This window comes from Ailuropoda melanoleuca, chromosome 12 (assembly GCF_002007445.2).
Source record: "Ailuropoda melanoleuca isolate Jingjing chromosome 12, ASM200744v2, whole genome shotgun sequence".
NCBI classification, from domain to species: domain Eukaryota; kingdom Metazoa; phylum Chordata; class Mammalia; order Carnivora; family Ursidae; genus Ailuropoda; species Ailuropoda melanoleuca.
The window spans coordinates 37,918,394-37,941,496 of NC_048229.1; the positions used below are offsets into that span (position 1 = coordinate 37,918,394).

The window sequence follows — 23,103 nt, forward strand, 5'->3', positions numbered from 1 at the left end:
TCAAATCAAAATGGACACAGTCATGGTGATGGGAGCAGGGTGCAAGGGCCCCCACAGGTCCAGGTAGCTCTGTAGTTCCTGATACTGTGACAGTCAAAAATGCTGGCCTAGTGCTTAGAAACACTCTTTCCCCTTTTAGCCCAAGTCCCTCTTCAAAGCTCACCCAAATGGGACACTCACCTTGCTCACTCTCCTTCACACCTCAAGCATGCTCACCCTTGTTTTATTTGAAGACAGGCTCTGCTAAAGAGCCTTCAATTCTGAAACAACCAAACAAACCTCCCAATAGAAATTGACCACGTTGTGTCTGTCAGTGGTAATGATGCCACAACCTCCCCAGACCACTCACAGGGCCACATGAATGATGTACTAAATATAGTCCACAGCGCTCAGCATGTCAGACAACTTGGAAAGGAAATGCTGCATCCACATCGTAAACTTGCCTCAGACTCATAAGGAGGGCCTGGGAAGAGGAGCAATTTGGCATGTGGGCAGAGTCTAGAGTCTGGAATTGGCTCCTCATCTGTAAAGTGAGTCCCATGCACTTATCTACTTCATGGGAGTCTTGTGAGGATAAGTGTGAAATGCTTAGAAGAGCAACGAGTACAGAGTAAGCATTAAGAAATGTTAGGTGCTATTACAATCATTAGCCAATATTTTACAAAAATTAAAGTAGCACGAACTTGAAAAATGGGATTTCGCCTTTCTCCAGCCACAATGATCCTGTTTTTGTAGTCAACTCACTCCCACCTCTGGGCCTTTGTATTTGCTGTTCCTGCTGCCTGGAATGTTCTTCCCCCAGCTCTTGGCACATCTGGTGCCTCTTGCACCTGCAAGCCTGCCCGTACCATCCGAGTTAAAGTAACCACTCCTTCCCCCCCACCAGCCTGCCCTATCAGCCACTCTCTAACCCCTCACCCTGTTATTTCCTCAATGATACTTAAACCATCTAAAATTACCTTATTGCATGCCTCCTCAGCTAGAATGTAAACCCTAGGACAGTGAGGATCTTACCTGTCTTGTTCACTGTCCAAATGCTTTCAGTCACTATGCTCTACTGCCTATGTACCAGAACGCTTACTGGATGTGTCTTTGCAAAGGTAAAAAAAAAAAAATACCAGAAACAACCTAAATGTCCAGTGACAGAGGAATGGTAGTATAAAGCATGGTCTCCTCATACTGAAGAATGTGGATCTAGCTGTTAAAAAGAATGAGTCAAGGGTGCCTGACTGGCTCAGTTGGTGGAGTATGCAACTCTTGATCTCAGGGTTGTAAGTTTGAGCCCCAGGATGGGTATAGAGATTACTTAAAAATAAAATCTTAAAAAGAAAAAAGAATGAGTCAGATCTGTATGCAATGACTTGAAGGGATATGACCTATTATTAATTGAAAAAAATCAAATTACAAATACGTGTGGTTTGATCCCTACCCCTCCTTTATGGGGGAGTGGCGAGGGAGAAGGAAAAAAACAATCAATAGATGCATATGTACATCCTTACAAGCACAGAAAAAGGCAAGGGAGAGCATCTACAGAACTCGCCAAAGGCAGAAAGCATATCCATTGTGTTCACTACCATTTCTCCAATCCCGACTGCAGATGCTTAGTAAAGACTCCCTGCCTGAGTAAATAGTTACCTTCAGGGGACGGGATTTTAGAGTGGAGGGCGGCACCTACTACCTTCTTTATTCATCTCTGTGTCGTTTGACATGTTACAACAAGCGCGTATATCTCCACATAACCTTTTTAAGGACAAATTCAACCCATTCTCACACACAGGAATCAAGTCCATGACCAGAGCAGTCCTAAGCAACAGGAGCAGTTATCAGTCTTAAAGAAAGCACAGATGCACGAATTGGTTCAGTAGCCTCTCATTCTAAAAGCTAAAAACAAACACTTTAAAGGAGATCACTGTTTGTCTTATTAAAACATAAATACATTTAATTTAGATTTTGCAAGTTAAACACATGACAAGGTTAGGCTGTTACCATAACCTGTGTCATTTTTTAAACCTAAATTTGAAATCTACCAGTGAAATATGTTTACGGGGAAAAAAAAAAAGGCACCAATTACCGCACATTCTAAATTCCATTTTTGATTTACCACCTGACAACTGCAATGTCTGAAAAACAGGCTCACATTTAACTCTTAGACCATTCCACACAGACTGCTAAAAAACCATGTGCTGTTGTCACTAACAATTAAGACCAAGATTTCTTTAAAAGTCACTACTCTATTTCCTCAGATTAAAAAAACACTTAGGCAAATTTGGTGGCCATCACAAATGTGACTGAGATCACAGGTTCCCATCATCAAATGAAATCACAATGACAGGTTTCTGCCAACAGACTTAAACCCACACGGGGATGTAATAAATTCCCTTGCCAGCCTCTTTCCCGGCATGTGCACTGCCTCCCCAAATGCCCAGGATGGATGCTTTCCATACAGGATATTCTAACTCACTGACACAGTATAACTTTTGAGAAAGAAATGAACAACTTACCCACATCGGTAGAAATGAGCCCCCTCAAAACACAGGCCTTTTTGCCACACCTGTGGCCACTGCAGTCAGCCCAAGTCTGTATTGTCTTTTCCAACCCTTAATAATGTTTTACATGCATTAATCCTTGGTGAGCCGAAGGAAATAACTCAACCTTATCAGAAAAAGGCCATCTCCAGTGGCTAAGGTGGACTTTCGGTGCCCACGAGATGGGAGACCATCATGGGCCAATGAAATGGTGTTTCTTTGAAATGGCAGCTCCATCCTCCTTGCCAATCAGCTGGACCTGGGAAGGCTGCCGGGAGAAGTGCAACTCCCAAGTTTCTGGCTTGGGCAACTGGGTCACAGTTGGCCCATTTGCCGAGATGGTGACTCCTGGGTCTGGGAGGAGAAGTTTAGGTTGAACATGTTGAGATCATGGTGCCCAAGGGAGAGTCACCAGGGGAAATCAAGGAAGCAGAGGCTCTGCATCTGGAGCTGGAACTCAGGGGGCTAATACAGCTTCGAGACAGGGTCAAATGCTTGCAGCCCCAGGGTGGTTCATAAAGCACTGGGGTAAATGTGCTGGCTTAGGGGGAAGAGCGTGGGAGAGGTGAGCAGGGGGCTGCTGACAGCAGGCCAGTGCCATCTCTTCTCAGGCTCCTACACTGTACATGTTCCAGAATTTAATCTCTGATGAATAAAAATTAGAGGGGGAGCACTAACTTCATCCCTGCTCTGCTCTGCATATAACCAAAAGCAGCAAAGGCCTATTAAGAGAAAGAAGATCTGTTTCTTAAGTGCTTACTATGCACCCTGCCCTGTGCTAAACGCTAAACATGAATTATCTCCTGGAATCATCAAAACAAGCCTGGCACAAAATCCTGTGACTACCATTTCACAGATGGGACACTGAGGCTGGGAGTGAACGTGTGGGGGAACTCAGGGCTGTCATGTCACAGCCCACAGTTAGATAGTCTCTGGGCCAGATGGAGAACATTGAAGAAGAACAATTATAATACAGAAGAGCTGCTACTTAGTAAGAGATGGCTCTGGACTAGGAATACAATCTCAGCAAATCCTTACAACCCGGTGAGATGATGCTGTCATCCCATTTTACAAACGAGGAACCTGATGCTGCAGGAGAGGAAATCAAGTAAATCAGAGGTTTCCGCCGTGGACCAGACCTAGACTACAGCTAGAGCCCCACCCTCAGAGGGTCTCTGGGACGCAGGAAAAACGCTGAATAAATGGTACCATTTATTGAATGCTGACTATGTGCCAACTGCTGCTCTAAGCACTTTACAAACAATATTCTCAATGCATCCTCAAAACAACTCCATGAGGTGGCTGCTATTAAAATCCCCATTTTACAGATAGGGAAACCGAGCCACAGAGGGGTGAAGTCAGTTGCCCAAGGTCACACACCTGATAAATGGCAGAGCTTAAATTTGAGTCTGGGTCTCTGCCTCCCAACCAAAGCTTAAAATAATTTCAGTTAACAGCTGCCACCCTGCACTGAGTGCTAACTACGGACTCGGCCCTTTACACGCACACCCTCAACTAACCTTATGCTATACATAACACCTTCACCCTATTTCTTGGGAGCCAACAATAGCGCAAATATGTAGTAAGTGTCTTCCATGTGCCAAATGCTTTATTCGCCATATCTCAACATCTCAACAGAATCCCCAGCAAAAGACACTCTTCTTCCCGTTTTACCGAAGGGGAAACTGAGGTTCGGTGCGGTTTCCCTAGATCGCAGCTCCCGAGTGGCAGAGGCAGGACGCGAACCCACCGCTATCCGACTCCCACTCCATGCTCTTCCATACAGTGCTGGGTAGCACGTCTCGAAAGTTGAGCCATGCGGGCACAGGTCCAGTGAGGTCCGGAGGGCGCGAGTCCCAGCGCCGCCGCCCCCCACAACCGGTGCCCATACCCGGCGGTCCGCCGGGTCTCCAGCCCGCGCTGACCCTCGGGGTCCGAGGGGACATCGATTCCCCGCCACCCTCGAGTGAGGCCGCCCCTGCACCCGAAGCCACATACCTGGGCGTCCCTGCTGCCCGCCCTGCGGGCCCCACGACCGCGGCGTCCGGCCCCGCGCCGTTCGCTAGAGACGCCGCCAGCTCGGGTGGCCCGAGTGACTTCCAGGCTGCCCACTTCCAAGCCGCTTTGCGCGAAGCCNGTTGCCCCCTGGGGGGCACCAAAGGGGGGGGGGGGGGGAGAGGGGGAAGGCCTGGCGCGCAGGTATTGCCGGGAGCAGTAGGCGCAGCCCCGCGCTGCCTTCTGGGAAGGGTAGTCCACCTGTCGCCTCCGTGCCGCTCCAGTCTCCAGAGTACTTCCGCAGCCCCGAGGGGCGTGAGGGATGGAGGCGTGCCTTCTGCAGACTCCTGCCCGGTAGCCGAGCTCTTCGCTCCGCGAGGGCGGTTTTTCCCTTTCTCCCAGACCTGTCCGCCTCCAACCTTCCTCCGGCGGACTCACCCCGCTCTCCGCCAGGCGCGAGGTACTTACCCCGAGGGCGCGAGCCTCGGGAGAGGCGGGGACAGCGGAGCTGTGCGCTAGACCCCCAATGGAGGGGAGCGGCTGAGGAGGGTGTCTTTCCGCGCTCGCGCACGCGCGCTCGCCGGCCAACACCGGCCTAAATGCCGCGGGCACCCGCGGGGGAGACTCCCCCGCCCTTTCGAACGCGCGCGCGCGCGGAACCGCGCGCTGGGCTTTTTCCTACGGGGCGCGCGCCAGTGCGCACGCGCGCTCGCTCCCTTCGCCTCGGTCTCTCTGCGGGGCGCGGGGTTGGGGGGCTAACCGCTCGGTCCGCCGAGTCTTCCCGCAGCATCCCCAAGGTCGCTACTCAGGCGCTCCTTCTAGGTCTTCTCCTTCACATAGGAACTCCCGGATATCGCCCGACACACGCCGTACCCGTCCCTTGTCGGGAGTCCTGTCGTCACAGGTATTAGGCATGGATGGCCCCAGCCTTGAAAAGGCGGTCACGCCCTCCTTCCCGCCCACTCCGAGGGCCGGAACGCCAGAGCGTGTAGGGACTCGGGTGTGGTGGCCTCTCACTGGCCCAGGCAGCTTCAGAGCTCTTCCTTTCACGGGACCCTCAGGACCACCACCTAGAGGGCTGCCCTGGAGACCCTGTGAGCCACCTTTCAGTCGTTGATCAGACATTCTGAGGGTGTCCAGTGTTTGTTGAGTACCTACAGCCTGGGAATTTTGTTCAAATTTAGTCCACCTGCCGACATAATCAAGAATCCGACCCTTTTATCAAAAAATGAATGTTACCACTCCAACTCCGTAGGGGTTACCGAGGGAATTGGCTTAAGTGCAAGGTCCTCCATCAAGAAGACCCAGTCAATACCATTCTTTCTTAAAGAAAATGCTCAGTAAGACTTGAAGCTGGGAAGCATATATTCTTCCTGGGAGAGGACAGAGGGTTATTCATTTGCTCATTCATTCAACAAAACTGTATTAAGCACCTACTTCATGCCAGGTTGGGTGATTATGGGGACAGCGGGAAGTCAAGACAGACTTGAGTCCTACCCTAGGGAACTCAGTCTGGTGGGGGTATCAGACCACCGCCAGAGAGGGACAATCTAAAGCAGGACTATCTAACAGAATTATAATACAACCACATATGCCATTTTAATTATTACATTAAAAAATTAAAGAAATGGGTGAAATTAACTTTAATATTTTATTTAACCCAATATATCCAAAATAAGTTATGTTTAATAAGAAAACATTTACATTGCTTCAACTTTAAAATTTCATTTAACTAAAATAAAATTAAAACTCTGAGGCATAAACAAAGATACTCATTTGTGGCATTGTAGCAAAAGGTTGGAAACTGTCTAATGTCCATTAATAGAAGTTTGGATAAATAAATGATCAATACCATGCCACTGGCAACTGTTGAAAAATGAGACCGAGCTATATGTAGTTACTATGAGTTCATCCCTAAGATATATTAGGTGAGAAAGAGGTGCAGAACACTGTATGTAGTGCACTATTTGTAAGGATATCTTTTACATATATGCTTGAGTGTGTACAGAACACCTGTAGAAAGACAAAACCAGGGTTACCTTTGTGAAGAGGAAACAAGGATAGGTTATCATGCATGTAAAGGTTACTTTTTCATTATATGCTCCTTAGTATCTTTTCAATATTTTTTACCATGTCCATTTAAAAAAGTTGTTTAAATGGAGGATGCTAGCTAAGTCATAGAATCATCATAAGAATTAAACAAAACAATGTATTTAAAGTGCCTAATCAATTCCCAAGATTGCCTCTGGCATTACAGCCCCTCTGACTAATTAGGCCCTTCTGATACCAGCTTTCTGCACCCCTGACACCTGATGTGAGAGCCATCTACGAGGCCACAGGAATTCATGCAGGGCATTATCACAATGTGTGGAGCACACGTCACCCTTCTTTTGGGTGGCCAAGTTTCCTTCTTATATGTACTCACAGCACTTTGTTCCTTTGATTCTTAAAAGTGAATCAGTAGCATAATTTGTTTTAAGCTTGAGAAGATTAAAAATTGCAGAAAGGTTCAAAGAATAATAGAACCCATCACTCAGAATTTCTCATTGTAATCAATTTTATGACAATTTTTTGATATCTGCCTTCCCCCGCTGAACTGTAAGGTCTATGGGGCAAGAACTGTGTGCCCGCACGTTCCTATAACAGAGCATATGGAGCCTCGGAGTGACCCAAAAGGAGCGCTGGGGCCCAATACTGTCATGGAGTGCAGTGCCCCCTAGAGCCAATTCTCTTTATTACAAAGGCAGGGCTTGCTGGAATCTGGCCTTCCATCCCACCACCTGGGAGAGTGGACTGCGGCTAAGAAAAGGATGCAGTGCGGTGCCCAGTCACAGACCTGGTTTGCCTCCATAGTCAGTAAGCATACCAAACCTTGGCCCCAAGTACTAACTCCCCGAAATTGACTGCAGGGTTTGAATTCTCCCGTTCGATTATCTTTGGGTTATCAAGATATTAAAAAGTCAAGACTATTGGAACTAAGGCATCTGGAGCTCACTCCGAATTTGCTTTTAAGGACAGATAATGAGATTAGGGAATCAAAGGTGGGGGAACTTTAGGAGAGAGGTTTCCTCTGAGGATGACCTGAGGAAGTTGGTACATGGGGTAGGAGAGAGTGGCAAAAATAAATAAACAAACAAACAGAGGCTTGGGGTTGGAAGGCCTTTCTCTCCAACCCCCAAGGAATGTGCCCCCAAAGGGTCCTAACTGGTTGCATTTGCAGTCTAGCCAAGAGAAGTTGGACCCAGAGGAGATGTTAGAAACAGTGGAAAGTGATGGCAGTGACTGCAAATTTGTTACAAAGGACTACTCTCTCAGCAGCTCTGGGGCCTCAAGGAGGAGCCAGTGGGGCAAATACGAGCTGTGGGGCCTGGCCCACTGGGCCATCTGCTGATGTGCAGGATCTGAAGCAGCTCACACAGGTTCCTGAAATGTGGTCCAAAGGAGCGGCAAGTGTGGGCTTGTAGGGGAAGAAAATGAGAAAAGCAACGGCAGGAGGGCAGCATGCAGTAGAAAGAGACCGAGGGGACATTAGTGTCTGATAGCCAGTCACCAGTCACCAGTTCTCATTTGTGGGTCTGTGGGTCGGAGAGCTTCCTTGGCATCAGCTGGCAGAGCCTCTTCCTCCTCTGATATGGTAGAAGCAGCCTGAACTGTGGGTTGGATCTTTGTCTTGAATCTGTCCCATGAAGCCTTGAATACATCCCTTTCCCCCTCTGAATTCATGTTCCCCATAATGTATAATGGAAATAATACTATTTGCCTTTCAGAATTCTTTTGAGAAGGAATAAAGTGATTGATGTGAAAACTTTTGGGGGAGGGCTCTAACAAGTGACTGATGTGAAAACTCGAGGCGGGGGGGGGCAGTTTCTAACCCACTCTACACAATGAAAGGATGATACATTTTGCCTACTGCTTCCCCCAAATCCAGCCACCAAGTCTCTGTGGCAACACAGGGCTTAGGCTTAGTCATGCCAGAGGGTAGGCTCTGCTGACCTCACCTCAGGAGGCCCCGGGCCAAACTGATCTGGAACTCCAACCACTCCAGGTAAGTGGTTCTCAGAGTTTAGTGTGCCTAAGATCAGCCGGCGAGATTGTAAACCTCAGACTTGGGGGCCCTACCATCAGGGCTACCAGTTCAGTAAGTCTGGTGTAGAGCCTGATAATTTGCATTCCCAAAAGGTTCCCAGGTGATGCTGATGCTGCTGGCCTAGGGATCTCATTCTGGTAGGAGCTACTTCTTCAAAGCAAAGTTCATCAGTTTTCCTTCATCAGGCAGGCACAAGATGGCCTTCATTGCCCTCTGCTGGCCAGACTATAAATTCAGCTGTCATGTTCCTAGAGCAACTAAAAAGTACAAAGTAGGGGTTGGAGAGAAACAAACACTTCTCTGAGAACCAGAGGAGCTTAAAAACAGCAATCATAATTGTTTGTTGCTTCAGAGTATACTTAAAAAGGAATTCACAGGAATTATCTTATTTGATCTTTGCAACAATCCTGTGAAGTAGGCAAGGCTGGCATTTTCCTTTTACAAATGAAGAAGACAAGCCCATCGTCAGACCCGTAATGACAGACTCCCTGACAGAGGGGGGCTTATTAAAAGTAAGATTCCCAATCCAAGAAGGAAAAGTAGAGGTTTGTTCTCATGAAGGCCAAGGAGGAGGGAATGGGGAAGAGGATGATGAACAGCAGATGTGTCATGAGTAAGAGAGCTACTTGATTCCACAAGCCAGGAAAGCCTGCAAAGCCAGAGGGCTGGATCCTTTCTCCAGTGGTGCAAGGTGGGGTCGACTCTTAGTACTGGGGGCTCCCTCATTTCAATTTTCTATTTCAGTAGTCAGACTTGAATGTCCATAGAGTCACCCAGGGAATTTGTTAGAAGTGAAGATCCCTATACGCAACTAATGAATCATCGAACTTTACATCAGAAACCAGGGATGTACTGTATGGTGACTAACATAATATAATAAAAAAAATTAAAAAAAAAAGAGTGAAGATCCCTGGGTCCCGCCACCATGGTTCTGCTTCAGTTGGTCCAGGACAGTACCCAGGGATCTGTATTTTAAGACAGGCTCTTTCCCTAGGGATCCCTGCAGGAGATCCAAGGACCGCACTCGGGAACTCCCAAGTCCTTGCAAGATGCTCTCTTGACACACCACCAGCAGCAAAGAGATGTTATTTGCCTGTAACGGTATTCCTTTCTAGCCCCCCTCCCTGCTTCCTTCACCCATAATATCCTATGGGGTTATGACAGCCAATGTTAAGATTCAGTCCTCAACTCTTGTATTCACCCCCCCAAGCCTCAATTTCCTCATCTATAAAATGGGGTCATACCTACTTCACCAGGCCTCCGTGAGGGTTAAATGTGTCTTATGTATAGTTCCTGATGTTCAAAAAGTGTTCAATATACATGAGTTCATGGATCTTGACTTCTGAGTCCTAATTCCTCAAAAAGTAGTAATGGCTAAGCTGGCCTCTTTTGGATTCCCACAGGTTTTTAAGCAACGGTCCTGAGGAGGACCAGGGAATAATCAAGGTGATGTCTTCTGCCAGACTCATTCCCCTGTGGAAGGATTTTAAATACTTGGTAAATGACATCATACATAAGAGCAAGGTAATACATATGTAGGATATAAATATGTTATTGGCCTCTATCTATCTTAATTGTTATGAGTACTTCAGAGGAGCATAGATTTTCCGGGGTGGCAGAAAGCAGGCACAGTAGACCATAAGACAATTGTCCTCTTTTTTTTTTAATTTTTTTAAAAGATTTTATTTATTTATTCGACAGAGATAGAGACAGCCAGCGAGAGAGGGAACACAAGCGGGGAGTGGGAGAGGAAGAAGCAGGCCCACAGCGGGAAGAGCCCGACATGGGGCTCGATCCCATAATGCCGGGATCATGCCCTGAGCCGAAGGCAGACGCCCAACCGCTGTGCCACCCAGGCGCCCCTACAATCGTCCTCTTAATAGGAAGTGGGCCATCCATTTCCAAATGAGCCTCGGGATCTCTCGCATGAACATTTTGATAGTGGAAGGTGAATACTTTGGAGCATTGTTAGAGGAACCAACGCTTTAGGGAGAGAGATTTTTCCAAAAGAGAAGGGAGAGTGGGGCACCTGGGTGGCTCAGTCGTTAAGTATCTGCCTTCGGCTCAGGTCATGATTGGGATCGAGCCCTGCATCGGGCTCCCTGCTCAGCAGGAAGCCTGCTTCTCTCTCTCCCACTCCCCCTGCTTGTGTTCCCTCTCTTGCTGTGTCTCTGTCAAATAAATAAAATCTTTAAAAAAGATAGAAGGGAGAAGGCACCAGACAGAACATTTGCTGACCTCAGTTTTGCTCTGGTTAGCTCTGTGTAAACTATTCTAGGCGAATGTGTCATAGCACATGTTCTATCACTGTGGGATAATACATATTGTATATATTTTATCTTCCTCTGTCAAGTTTAAAGGCCAGGCAGGGTATTAAAGTCTTAACTTTTGTGAATTTTTAAGCCTTAAGAACTTAAAGTTGCACCAACTTTTGTCACACTCTGTCACATTCCATGTAGGTCTGCGGCGACGCACTTCCCTGGGTAATGGGTTAAATATGTCTTTTATGACATCTGTACCTTGTAGACAGAAAGGGGAGTGTTAGTGAATGGGTATGTTGGGAAGAAAATCTGTTTTACCCAGTACTCTCACCATGAAATTTGCCCATTTAGGCCCTGTAGGGGTTTGGTTCTCTCTAGTGTCGGGTTGTGTTACTTGCTTGTGAAGTGTAGGTGTCCTATGAACAACAAGTTGTGCATGTGTGGGTGTAACAGGCATGAGGCATGACCTTGGGAATGGCTTCAGTTGTGACTTGTGTGAGAATATATTTAGTGTACATGTGTCCTGGTCTCTTCGTTTCACGCCATGCCTCTCCCCAGCAAACGTCAGAAGACCCAAAGAATGATGTGGTTGTGCTGAGTGACCAGTCCCAGATACTGTTCAGAGAGTCTCGCCATCCTCAAAATATGCCACTTATATGCTATTACTTCAGTGATGCCAACTTCTTTGCCTCCCTCGCTTGGGTGACAAGCGCCAAAGAAATCCAGGTAAAACTGCGTCGCCTTTCTTCTCCTCCTTAGTTCATTCGACAGGGACCGTGCCCACGTAAGCGCTCACCCCAGACTGACAAAGGGAGATCTACCTCTTGAATGAAAATGACCTAAATCTAGGGTTCCCCCCCTCCTCCCTTCTCCAATTACAGTCTCTCCTTGCATAGATTTTCTGGTTCCCCTAAAGTAGGCCAAGGTTAGGGAAAGGGTCCCAGGCTTCCTGCTTCTACAGTATTTCCAATTCCCATAACCGGGGTGGGGGGCAGTGGTGGTAAAAACACTTGAGAGTCTTCCACATCCTCCTTAGCACGAGCACAGGGGAAAGGAGCTGCATATTCTGCCCTTTCCTCTTCTATCTTTCCTAGGCAGGGTCGATCTTACTCTCTTGTAGGCTGTAGTATGGATGAAGAGCAAAACTGAGGACATGGTCGAGAAGAGAACATTCTCCATGACTGAACGATTGCCGCCCATCCAGTCCATGGTCCACACAGGTTCCTTTCATATCCTTGTGGCCTACTGTGGTGATCTGATCCTGCGGCTCTTTGGGGACCACTTCCGGTCGTTCAAACCCCTGGGTATAGTGCCCTGCCGCTTTAACATCAACTGCCTCTGCTACGACCCGGAAATGAAAATGCTTCTGTCAGGCATCCTGGGGGCAGTGGTCACCTGGATCATCGAGAGAAGCGGCAAGGGCCTCCAAGTAGCCCACATGGTTCCCATGTCTGGTGATGAGCTCGTCCAGGACATCAGGCTGAACGGCCCCAATGGCTCCCTCCTGGCGCTGTGTGAGACGGTGGTGAGGGTCCTTGAGCGCCAGGGCCACGGCCAGCTAGGAGAGGTTCAGAGGTTCACGTCCACCACCAGCGGCTCCTTTATCACCTGTTGCTTCACCTGTTTTGACCAGGGCTTTCTCTATGCTGGAAATAAGACTGGGGAAATCCAAGTATGGAGCCTCGTCCGGGGAAACTCTCTCCACAGTTTCAAGGCCCATTTCTCATCGGTGATCTGTATCCGCAGCCGGCCAGAAGCCCACACCCTGCTAACAGCTGGCAAGGAAGGCCTGATCAAGGAGTGGAACCTGACTTTGGGGAACCTGCTGCGGCGGCTAGAACTTGGAGAGGAACTGTATAAACTCGAGTTTATCGACAACATTACTTTCTTCTGCCAAACTACCCATACTTTCTCCTTGCGCCGCCTGCCTTGCTTCTACAGCCTCTTCAATGTCTGTGGCTCTGCTCCCCAGCAGCTGCGTCGGGTCCACTGCGGTGAAAACCGGTTCCGGATCCTGTGCAGTACTGAGGATGGCTTATTGCGCTTTGTATCCCCACTCACAGGGGACCTTCTGGTCCTCACCTGGCCCTTCGCGATCTTGGACCAGGCTGTGGATTGGGCCTATGACCCAGAAAAAGAGGAGCTCTTTGTAGCAACAGGCAACGCAGAGGTGCTGGTGTTTGACACGACCCGCTGCCCTTGCCCAGCCAAGTATCTCTTGTGCACCTCACCAGATTCTCAAGACTGGGTACAATGCCTGGCTTATGGGCATTTCCACCTGGGTCGGGGTCTACAAGGACTGGTGTTCTCTGGACACCAGAGTGGTGTGATAAGAGTGCTTTCCCAGAACTACTGTGCCCGAATAGAGAAGTTCATGCACTTTGGAACTATACTGGCACTCTCTACACTACCTGGAGGGGTTTTTGGTAGCCGAGAAAACTCTTTGCTCTGTTCCTATGGAATGGATGACTATGTACACCTATCAGAAGCTGTGCTCGAGGGGAAGAAAGTACGTTTGAAGCCCCTTGCCAGCATTCTCAGCAGCTGTCATCTAAAACACCTGATACTCTTACCCGCGTCTGTGGGCGCTATCACGGAGACTAACTGCCTGCGTCTCTGGAAGTTCCATGATTTTCTGTCCTCTGAGTCACAAGAAGGCTCAACGTATATAGAGACATTGCCTCTGCACCAGTGTCCCATCATATCCTTTGATGTCTGCTGGTCCTTGAGTCTTTTTGTCACGGGGGGTATTGATGGGTCTGTCCGGGTCTGGAACTTCCATGGAAGACTTGTAGCCATGCTGGACTCATCGCTGCACTTTGGCCCACTCTGCTTTGCAAATGACCGGGGTGACTTGCTTGTGACTTTTAACCACAGTCTTTATCTGGTATCCTGTCTAAAACTGCTTCACCCAACCCTGCTGGCTCGCCTTTCCTTTATGAGCATGACAGATGAAGTGCTAGAGGCCCCTAAGCCTTTCACACCAAGCTTCTTCTTCTCTTTTGAGACCATATTTGTGCCCAAGTATATCTACCTTGGAAAAGGGCAACAGGAATTAGTCGGTCTAGAGAAACTTGTCAATAAGCGGGCCATTGCCTTTGATCATACAGTGCCACATGTCATAGAAGAAGATGAGCAAGGGAGCCCCACGTTACTGTCTGCCTTCAGACGTGGTTTCTTGCATAAAGAGGAAACTGATGGGATGGAGGTGAGCAAACCTCCCCATTACATGTTTCCTCCCCAACTACAGTTGACTACCTGGGATGGACTCAACCCCTACCAAATATTGCGATGCTACTTTGGTCATGGGCGGAAATGGCTCTTGGCTCCTGACTGTTACATCCCCAACTCAGTGATTCGTGCCCGTCTTTGGCCAGAGGGAAGTCCAATATACCTACAGTGCAACCTGCATTCACCCATGTGGGAAATGGAATGGGACAAGTCCAAACAATTCTTCTTCTGGCACAGTAGGGAAAAAGCTCTAAGTGATGCAGGAGAATATTCAGAGGAAAGGGAGGATGCAGACTTCATAGAAATGAGATTGTCCAAGGATATAACTTACAGTGTCCTTACAGACTCAGCAAACCATAGTTGGCTGGGGAAAAAGATGAGTGAAATAGCTATTAATAGCCTAGTAGAGACAATCCTCAACATTATGATCCACGCTTCTCCACTGAAGTACCAATGCTGTATTGGTGCACTGGGGCAAATCTTTGCCTCTTACGAGGTGTCTTCATCCCTGCGCTCTGAAACAGCCCATCGTCTACTGGATGACACCACCAATTCCAACCCACTGATCCGAGAGCTAGCTTGGGAAGGGCTGAAGCGTCTAGGAATGATCACTCATCTCTTTGCCATGCCTCTGGCCCAAGGATTGATGGACAAGGACCAAAGAGTGAGGAGTAAGGCCCTAAGCCTCATGGCTGACACTGGAATCCACTCTAAGTCCTCACTCTTAAACCTGATCCAGCACCGAGAGACCTTCCGGGAGATGCAGTAAGTTCTTTATGTCTTCTGCAATTCTTGACTAGCCTCTAGTTTCCGTTCCTTCACTATCTCTTCATACCTGTCCATTAACTCTTCCTATCCTTTTTCTCTTTCAGTCTTTTTCCATTCCTAGACTATCCTGACAATCCTGACTCATTCCTGTCTCCATTTTTTTTTCCTGCTCCTGTCTGTCCCCTAACTCTTGAGTTCCCCTTTTCATTCTTTTCTCCTACCCCCTCAGTCCCCATACAAACCACTCCATTCATTGCCACCTTAGCTTTCTAGACTTTTTCTTTCTTCTTGGCCATCTTTTACCTCGATGTACACTGTCTCTGTTGGCCACTGTGCCAAGCCCCCTGCCTGTTCCACAGCAGTTCCTTCCTTTTCGTTCTCCCTGTTGTCCCTAATTCACCATGGTCTTTCCTCTCCTTTGACTTTCATAGACAGGAAATGATTGGGGAGGAATCCCTAGACCATCTGTTGGGGATGCGGGCCACAGATCTCCAAATCCTTCATACTCAAGTGGAGCAGCGATTAAATGAAAACCTGACCTTGTCAGAGGGACAGGAAAAGCCTGCTTTTTCTTTAGAGGTCTCAAGGGTTTCTGAATGTGTATCCCTTTCCAAGCAACCTGATGTAATTCCTGAAGAAACTGAAGCTGCCATGAAGTCCGGCAAAGGCCAAAGACGGGGCCGAGCGGCAGTCAAAAAGCACAGTATGTATGGGGTGATCTGGTTCATGCCTCAGGGTCTCCAAGAGGCAACACAGTTAGGGCTAACATGGGTCAAGAGTTATCAATCAGGTAGGACCGGAGACAAGCAGACAGATCTTTTCTTAGAAACTTCCTAGAAAGAATCTGCCCAAATTCAGGGATACTCCAGTGCTTATCTCCATAGAATTTGGAAGGGGGGAGTGCTGGAATAAAGCAAGGAGAATCCTTTCTTTTTTTTTTAAAGGCCTCAGCCCTGTGCTACTTCCTTTATGGCAATTCCTCTTATTCATGCCACTAGTGGGAAAGATGTGACTTAAGCCTCCCATGCCTTCCTTATCTCCGTCTCCTGATCTTCCCTGCAGCCCGAAAATTGTGGAGGGCCTTCAAGAAGATAAAAGAGGCTGGCAAAGAGCCAGGTCCCTTAGAGGGTGAAAGTGACCAGAGGGAAGCTGCACCAGTTTTGGTGGAGGATACAGCCACCCATTCTAGAATGTCTTCAACCATAAGTGTGTTAAAGATTTCAAAAGATGGTGAGCAACACCCTCCAGAGAAAGACACCTCAAAGGACCATTTTGCATTGACCCTGAAGATGCTGAGGAAAATACATGACAGAAAAGGCAAGAAAAGAACAGTTCAGAAACCCCAAAAGAGGCACAAGAAGAAAACAAAAGACGCTGAAGTTACAACCGAGGAATCTCTACCTGCTGTAAAGAAAGAACCAGTGGTGAAGCAGCTGAAAGCCAAAGGGCGGGGTGCTGCTGGAGCACCTGGCCGCAAGACCATCCCTGAAGAGGGCTCCTCATGGAGGGATGATCTCTGTCGTCTTATGACCCTTAGAATATCTGGTTCCCAGACAAAAATGTCAGAAGCTCTGAACATGGAGCTAGTGACCATGGCTCAGGAGGTGCTGGCAGATCAACAGCCCAGTTGGGAACTTTTTCAGGAGATCTGCCCCTTGCTGGAGAAAAAAAGTGAGGTTCTGCTTGAAGACCTCAAATGGGATATAGCCTGGCCAGAGGAGAAACCAATTTTTATTCATGAAAGGGCAATTAGAGAAGACATGATGGTCAGAAGGGAGGACGAGATACCAGAGGTGCAAGAGCAAGTGCAAAAGGAAGCAGAGGACACGCCATACTTGCAGGAAACCCAGATGATTCCCAAAAAAGGCAAGAAAAAGAAAATCGTCTTTTTAGGACCCAGTGGCCTAACCAAGGGAAAACGAATATTGAAGAAAGAAGAGAAGAATTCCTTTAAGAAGCCCTTTAAGCAAGAGAGGAAAGAAATTCAGCAGGAAATAAAAGTGGATAAAAAAGAGACCGTGAGCAAAGGAGAGAGGGATGTGAGTCAGGAAATAGAGGAGGTGGCCAAACCAGAGGAAGAAGAAGTAGTTAAGCAAGAAGAAAGGCCAATTATGGATGAGAGGAAGCTGTCTTGGCAGGAGTGGAAGAAGTCCTGGGATGAGTGGAAACAGGCCCAGGATGAGACGAAGATATCCTGGGATGAATGGAAGAAATCTTGGGACAAGACGCATCTTGAGGAAGAGGAGAAACAACAAACAGATGAAAGGAAGCCACTCCCAGAGGAGGAAAAGCTGGATGTGGACAAGCTGAGATGGGATGAATGGTTAGACGTCTGGGAAAAGATAGAGGCCAGGTCCAGAGAGGAACACGAGGATGAGGAGGAATTTACCCCGGAGGGAGAAGAATTGTCTCAGGAATGGGGAGAAGAAGAACAAGAAGAGGTGATGTCAGAGGAGCAGAGACAGATCCAAAAAGAATATAATCAGGCCTGGATCGAGAGGAAACGAGCCCAGGCTGAAAGGAAACGAGCCCAAGAAGAAAGGAAGCTAGCCCAAGAGGAAGAGAAGCTAGCACAGGAAGAGAGAAAACTGGCCCAGGAAGAGAGAAAACTGGCCAGGGAATATGGGAAACTGGCTCAGAGAGACAGGACAATGGTCCAGGCAGAGAGGAAGTTTGTCCACAATGAGGAAAAGTTGGCCCAAAGAGAGGATAAGTTAAGCCAAGAAGCAGAGAAACTGGCCCAGAAAAGGAAGAAACTGGCCAAGCAATTTGAGGAACTGGCTCGAGAAGAAGAGAAAACAGCAAAGAAAGGAGGGAAGCTGGCTGAAGCAAAAAAGATACTGGCCCAGAAAATGGAAAAACTGACCCAGAAAGAGCAAGATCTGGCACTGCAAGAAAGGGAACTAGCCCAGGAATTGGAGGAGCTGATGTGGGAAGAGGAGGAACTGGCACGGAAAGAAGAGGAACTGAATCAGGAATTGAAGGATCTGTCTGAGGAAGAGGAGGGACTGGTTCAGGAAGAGAAGACACTGGCCTGGCAAGAGCAGAAACTGATTAAGGAAGAGAAAACACTGGCCCTGGAAGAAGAACTGCTGATCCAGGAAGAGAAGAAACTGGCCCAGGACAAGGAAAAACTGCCTGGGGAAGAGGAAAATCTTGCCCAGAAAAGGAAGAAACTGATGGAGAACAAGTTAAAACTGGCCCAGGAAAAAGAAAAATTGGCCCAGGACAAGGAGAGACTCATGAAGAACAAGAATATACTAGCCTGGAGGGAGAAGTCTGTGGCTCAGGAGAAGGAGAATCTGCTTCAGGAGAAAGTGAAATTGGCTCAGAGTAAAGAGAACTTCCTCCAGGTCAAACAAAACCTCGCCCAGAACAAAAATAAATTAGTCCAAGCAAAGGAGAAACTGGACATGTACAAGAAGAAACTTGCTCAGGTAGAGAAGACGCTGATGGAAGAAAAGGAAAAACTTTCCCAGAAGAAGGAGAAGCTGGATGAGGCAGAGAAAAAGCTGGCCCAATTAGAGGAAAGTCTGGCTCAGAAGCAGCACAATCTAGCCCAGGACAAGATGGAATTAGCTACGGAGAAGAGGGCGGTATTTCAAGAACTGAAAATGCTCAAAGGAGAGTGGGATAGTGCCAAAGAAGAAAAGGCACTGGGCACAGAAATGAAGAAACTGGCCCAGGAGAAGATCAGGCTGGCTGAGGAAAAGCAAATTCTCTCTGCAGGAGAGACTGAAGGAACCTTAAAACAGGTAAGACTGACCAAGAATGAACTAGAACTAATCAAGAGGAAATTGTCACTAGAGGAGAAGATACTGAGGTATGAAGATAGGGTATTGGCCACAGAGCAAAGGGACATTGCCAAAGGAAAACTGGAATTTACCAGAGGAGGGAGAGTCTTTGCCCAGGAAGAGAGGAAGCTAGCCAAAGTAGTAAGGAAGTTGATTAAAGAAAAGGAGGGCACTTCCAGGGCACAATCAAAAGTGAGCAGCAAAGTCTTAAAGGCACTTCGAGATCTTACCAAAAAAGAAATGAAACTGACCCAGGAAGAAATAGAGATGACAAAGATGAAGAGGAACTTCTTTGTTAAGGAAAGGAGATTGAGCAAGGAACAAAATAAACTTGATGCCAAACAGTGGGATTTTTCTGAGGAAGAACCAGAAGTAACCAAAGATGAGAAGAAACTGGCTAAGAAGCAGAGAAAACTGGCCAAGGAAATGAAAAGAATGATAAAGAAAGAGAAAAAAATAACTGAGGAAGAAAGCAGATTGGCCAGACAACAGAGAGAAGTCATACAGGAAGAAGAGGAGGAAGGACTAACAAAGGATGAAGAAGTAATACCACTGCTTGAACAAAGGTCAAGAAAGAGAAAAGAGAAAGGAAGAAAAGAGCTAAAGACAGTTGATACACCATGGGAAAAGCTTCCTAGTCAAAAGGAAAGTAGAGAGAGCCTTTCCGAAGAAACAGAAAGCTTTTTAGATGAAATAGAGCGAGAGAGTTCATCTGAGGAAGAGGAGGAGGAGGAAGAGGAGGAAAGGAAGGTGGCAGAGGAGGCAGAGGTAGAGGGGGAAGAGGAGAGAAAGGAGAAGGAGAAAGAGAAGAAAAAGAAGGTGCAGGAGGGGAAGGAGGAGGAGGAGGAGAAAAAGGAGGAGGAAGGGGAGGAGGAGGAAGTGTCTGAAGAGGAGGAGGAGGAAAGCATCAGTGAAGAAGAGTCAGAAAGTCTGAGTGAGGAAGAGTCAGAAAGTCTGAGTGAGAAAGAAGAGCAGGAAAGCTCACTGAAAAAAGAGGCAGACAAGAAAAAAGAGATCTTAAAAAAAGAAAAATTATTTAAGTCACAAGACGAAAGACAAAAGGACCGAAGAGGAAGAGAAATAATCCCTTCTATTGGAAAAAGAATCCCTGATATCAAAGACAGTGCTATACAACTAAAAATTCTGAAAGCCCCTTCCAGGAAAGTGATCCCAATAGCTCTGGGCAGGCAAGAGAAGATACCAGTACTAGTGTCTATGAAACAAGTACCCTGGGAAGAAAAGGCCAGAGCACCTGAGGCATCCAGGATACTTCCAGAGTCAAGGTTTATGGATAGGCAAGGAGAACTGTTGAAGAAATATAAGCCCAAACCTCTACAACTTTTGGATACAGTTTTGGAGTCCCCAGAGCGAGACTTAAAGACTCCATATTTACCTCACATATTGAAGAAGACTACGGAAGCTCACAAACTCCAAGGCGAACCACTGGAGCCCAAATGGCAGTGGATTTTGAAGCATCATCCAGCTATGATAAGAAAGACTAAGGCACCTGTGCCCCAAATCTGGGCCAAGGAAATAGGTGCTCAGGTAGGACTCTCAGATATAGAATGGATCCACCATGTCCTAGAACGGATGGAGGCAGGAGAACAGCTTTCTAGGGATAGTTTCCACAGATTGTGCCAGCTTCTCAAAGATCTCACCTCAAAGGGAAACTTAGAGTGCCTACATCTGGCCCAACTTGAAGCCATTGTGTATCATCACAAGCAGGTCCTGGAATCACAAAGTGCACATATCTCAAAACCCAGTAAGGAGCCCATGGGTCCAAAGTACCTGAAAGTGATCCCGCCTATAAAAGGAAAGGAAAGCTGGTTAAAACCTTTTGCTGTTCCCACACCAAAGTCCCCATTAGGTACCAAAGGGATTCCAACCCCAAAGGGTGTAAATTGGCATCTTCTAGAAGAGCCTTACAGGAGTGCATGGGCAGAGCAGATATCCACTGCTCTCAAGGAGATGGAGGTGCAACACTTTCATCCTGCCACAGGAGACATTTTCACAGGTGCCCCTGCCTCTGTGGAAAAACAAACTCTTGCACTGATGTTTCAAAAGGACTTCTGGGATTTTAAGGACAAAGGCAGGTTTCCCAGATTGCCCAAGCTGGAGAAGAAGGCACAGGCCATCTCTAAGAAAAAGGAAGAGGTGCCTCTCTGGGAGACATTTGTGGCACTGTACTATGTCTTGCGGATGTTGCAGCAACGATATGCAAAAGACAGTGCTGCTTGGATGGAACAGTTCCACCAGCTCATGGACCTGTACCAACTTAAGTCACCCCGAATCCAGAAGCTGCTACAGGAGCTGTTACTGAGAAAGGAACCCCAATCCCAAGAGATCACCTGCGAGGAGGCCCTGAAGGCCATGGAGCTGGCTCCTGGGGAGCGCTTGTTCTGCCACCTGTTTTGTGGTGGCTCTCAAAACCCTAAAGGTCCTCTGGAGTTCCGGGAGGTGGTGTCCCTCCCAGGTCAGAATAACGTCCGTACCATGAGTCCCATGGGCATTGCTCAGTATGGGATCTTAGAACTCGCCTGGAAGAGCCTGCCCCAAGCTGATATTCACCTCACCAAGGAAATGCCCCCACATCATTGCTCCCGCCCCCTAATTTGGGACTGACTGGAGGTCAGGACTTTTCATTCCTACCTGGAGGAAGGACTTGTCACCCTAATCTAAGACCCTTATCCCTAGGGCCCACACAGAGGTAGGGTCAGGCCAAAGCCCTTTCCCTACCTAGCTCCAGAAACCAGCGTCCATATGTGGAATAAAGGGGAGGTTCTCATTTGCAGCATCCCTGTAATGTGTCCCTCTTCCTCAAACATTGCTCCTCCAGAAGGGTAGCCAGGGAGACCAGATACATACTCCCGAGAATGGGAAAACATCCCAAAAGCCAGTGGGTGCTCACCCTCTGGAGGCCTTCAGGCAGAACAGTCTTTCCTTGTCCTCTTCCTTCCTTGCCTCCCCCCATCCTTCCCTAAAGACTATAGGAAGGAAAGATGAATATTTGGCATTAATATCAGAGGCACTGACATAGTAGGAAGAAAATGGACTTTAGTATCAGAAGACCTGGCATAGTTCTTGGAGGTTCACAGTGGAGGTGGACTCTATTTCCCTGTTCATAACTCTGCATGCTGATGACTGGAGTCCCAAACAGCAGGTGTGGTGGGTGATGAGGGGACCCTGAGAGTATATTATGAGTCCCTTCCCTCTAGCAACGAAGACAAGAGTTAAAGGGAAGGGGTAGTAAAGTGGAGGAAGTTGTCCCTGCTGGTAACTGTGTTCCCTCCCTGATCCCTCCCCACCACAGAAACTTCAGAATTGCCTTTCTCCAGGTAAGCTGAGCCTTCCATCAGCTTCTAGCAAGGAGCCCATCTATGCTCTTTGCCACCCTGCATCGTGATGTCGTCTTTGTTATTCTGTTCCCTCTACCTGTGTTTGGTTTTGTGGGAGAAGCCAGGGATAGAGGGCAAGAGAACATTCTGAGAAGTTGGAGTCACTCAGAGGCCAAGCAATACAGGCCCACGTTGGAGGGTACAAGAGCTATGGGCTGGAGATATGAAGCCACAGTGGCTGCAAAATTATTTTCTGACTCCAGCATGCCCACCATATTTTCTAGTCAGCCCTCAGCCTCTTGTGTCCTTTGTGACATGCTCCCTGACCTTTTTTTTTTTTTTCCTTTTAGCACTTCATTACTTTCTGGTATAACAAGATATTCCAGGTTTATTTTATACCCACCCTTCTCCAGCTCTGGAATTAGCTATTTCTCTGGGGAGACCTGGTTCCTCTTAATGGGGAATGGTATTAGAAACTATTGTGAGTTGAATTATGTCTTGCCAAAAGGGTATATTACAGTTCTAACCTGCAGAACCTATGAATGTGATCTTTAGAAAGAGAGTTTTTGCAGTTGTAATCAAGATGATGTCCTGCTGGACTAGAGTAGACCATAAATCCAATGACTGGTGTTCTTATAAGGTGAGGGAAATTTGGAGACACACGGGCACACAGGGAAGATGGCCACGTGATGACAGAGATAGAGGGCGGAGTGGCGCAACCACAAGCCAAGGAACTCCAAGGGCTGCCAGCAACCACAGGAAGACAGGAGAGAGGCACAGAACAGTGTTTGTTCACACCCCTCTTGGGAGCTTCCCGGGCATAATCTGAAACCAGTCCCTGTACACTGAGGGCAGGGAGAGAGAGAAGGAGGAGGGAAGGCACCCCAGGTTGGTACGTGCCAGTTTTAATAGGCAAAACGAACTTACATATGAGGCTTGTCTTGGCAGCAGCGAGAAGAAAGGATCCTGCCCACCAAATCTTAACAGTTTATAAAGAGGTCCTAATTAAGCTCAGTCATGTATAACATGCAGTGTTTTCAGCACCACATCCTTTTTTTTTTAATTTTTAATTTTTATTTTTTTGATGTGAAGATCGATGATTCATTA

General features: G+C 47.5%; 1 protein-coding gene and 1 long non-coding RNA gene across 4 annotated transcripts in view; one reads left to right on the forward strand and one right to left on the reverse strand.

The window, feature by feature from the left end:
- LOC117795195 overlaps positions 1 to 4,655 on the reverse strand; it is a 100,762-nt gene extending 96,107 nt beyond the window's left edge. For all 3 annotated transcript variants that reach the window (XR_004619067.1, XR_004619066.1, XR_004619065.1), the window contains exon 1: positions 4,524 to 4,655. This is a non-coding gene — a long non-coding RNA (uncharacterized LOC117795195). The remainder of the gene's footprint in view (positions 1 to 4,523) is intronic.
- A 5,382-nt stretch (positions 4,656 to 10,037) lies between these two features.
- WDR87 (WD repeat domain 87) lies at positions 10,038 to 23,103 on the forward strand. The gene is made up of 5 exons (XM_019806564.2): positions 10,038 to 10,131; positions 11,427 to 11,594; positions 11,989 to 14,864; positions 15,299 to 15,570; positions 15,930 to 23,103. Exons 1-5 carry the CDS (start codon positions 10,057 to 10,059, stop codon positions 21,281 to 21,283), a joined length of 8,745 nt encoding a protein of 2,914 aa, XP_019662123.1. The 5' UTR covers positions 10,038 to 10,056; the 3' UTR covers positions 21,284 to 23,103.